Source organism: Atta cephalotes, assembly GCF_000143395.1.
Source record: "Atta cephalotes unplaced genomic scaffold scaffold00050, whole genome shotgun sequence".
Classification (NCBI taxonomy): Eukaryota; Metazoa; Arthropoda; class Insecta; order Hymenoptera; family Formicidae; genus Atta; species Atta cephalotes.
In genome coordinates, this window is record NW_012130114.1 from 1,526,030 (window position 1) to 1,527,356 (window position 1,327).

Consider the following 1,327-nt stretch of genomic DNA (forward strand, 5'->3'; position numbering starts at 1 on the left):
GAAGCGTTAGCATTTCAAGAATGGATCTGTATATATATATATAAAATTAATTATAAAAAGACTATGTTTTAAGAGAGGGCTCGTAATTTTTTTGAAAAAAATTCTGTTTCGAAAATGAATAAGACAATTTTATTTTTGAACGTGTAGCAAGTCTTATGCTCCTAGGCAGAGAGGGGAGATGGATATCATTTTATTAGAAAATATATGCGTGGAGGCAGTACGCCCCCTGTGAGAGGTGGCATAAACTGTCCTCATGTGTACACTTTAAAATACGGAATGAGGATTATCATTTATTCTTATCTTAATAAGATGTATCTTAATAACTTAAAAATTCGTAAAATCGCATATTGAAAACTGTTAACGAACTGCGAGAACTATGTCGATTATTCACAAAATACTTGCAACTTTCCATTTTCTTTGTTTACATTCTTTAAGAAATTAGTACAACATATATTAACTTCACTATTCGTAATATATTTCTTATACTATGTTATCCTCTACATATTATGGAACTTTTATATCTTTTAAACTTATGTCGTATTCTTGTATCTCTCTGAAAATATTTTTTATAATCTGCAAATTTTATTAAAGCAATGATACTTACCTATTTTACCGTTGGGGCTGTATGGGTCGTAACTGCTGGTACTCATAGGACTCGCGTATCCATTATTGCTAACTTGCTGTTGTTGATGTGCGAGTGGACTGGAATGGGCCATAGGAGATTGCTGTTGTTCTGATAATTGCTGCTGGTAAATCACATTCTGACTTGGTAAAGAATTTTGCGGCGATTCCGGACTATCCGCTGCTAGCCAATCGTCCGATCTAGATATTTTATTGCTGTTAGCAACACCGGTAAAGAGATTGCTTCCGGTGACAATTGGTCCAGTAGTTACAGTAGGCGACGTCGATGTCCCTATCAGATGATCTGCTTTCTCAGCCTTAACCAATGTCAAGGATGTGGTGTTGACAGAGGCAATGGTACCGATGCCTGTAGAAGTAGAACCACTGTTATCAGTGTCCATATTCGAATCGGCACTGGTATCCATATTGGGAGTTATCGTCGTCGCTCTCTTCGTAGTCGTCGTCAATAGATTTATTGTACCTTTTAACCTGGATGAGGCTGCCAGAACGACATTCTCCGTAACAACCTCCGACCCTTCATTGCATCGTTACATTGTCACTTATTAAATTGGAAAACGTGACAGATTCCGTAATATTAAATGTTTTCTTGACATTTCCGTTTTTAGACGTTTTTGTTTCCTCTTTTGCTATACTGAAGCTTACGGTTTATATTTGTACAATATATTTGTATAATATGTATATATGT

The 1,327-nt window shown here is 35.8% G+C and overlaps 1 protein-coding gene across 1 annotated transcript; it reads right to left on the minus strand.

Moving 5' to 3' along the window:
- Positions 1-530: 530 nt before the first annotated feature.
- LOC105622950 (ecdysone receptor-like) lies at positions 531-1,046 on the minus strand. The gene is made up of 2 exons (XM_012204356.1): positions 605-1,046; positions 531-553 (listed from the first exon to the last, which is right to left on the minus strand). Exons 1-2 carry the CDS (start codon positions 1,044-1,046, stop codon positions 531-533), a joined length of 465 nt encoding a protein of 154 aa, XP_012059746.1.
- Positions 1,047-1,327: the final 281 nt, after the last annotated feature.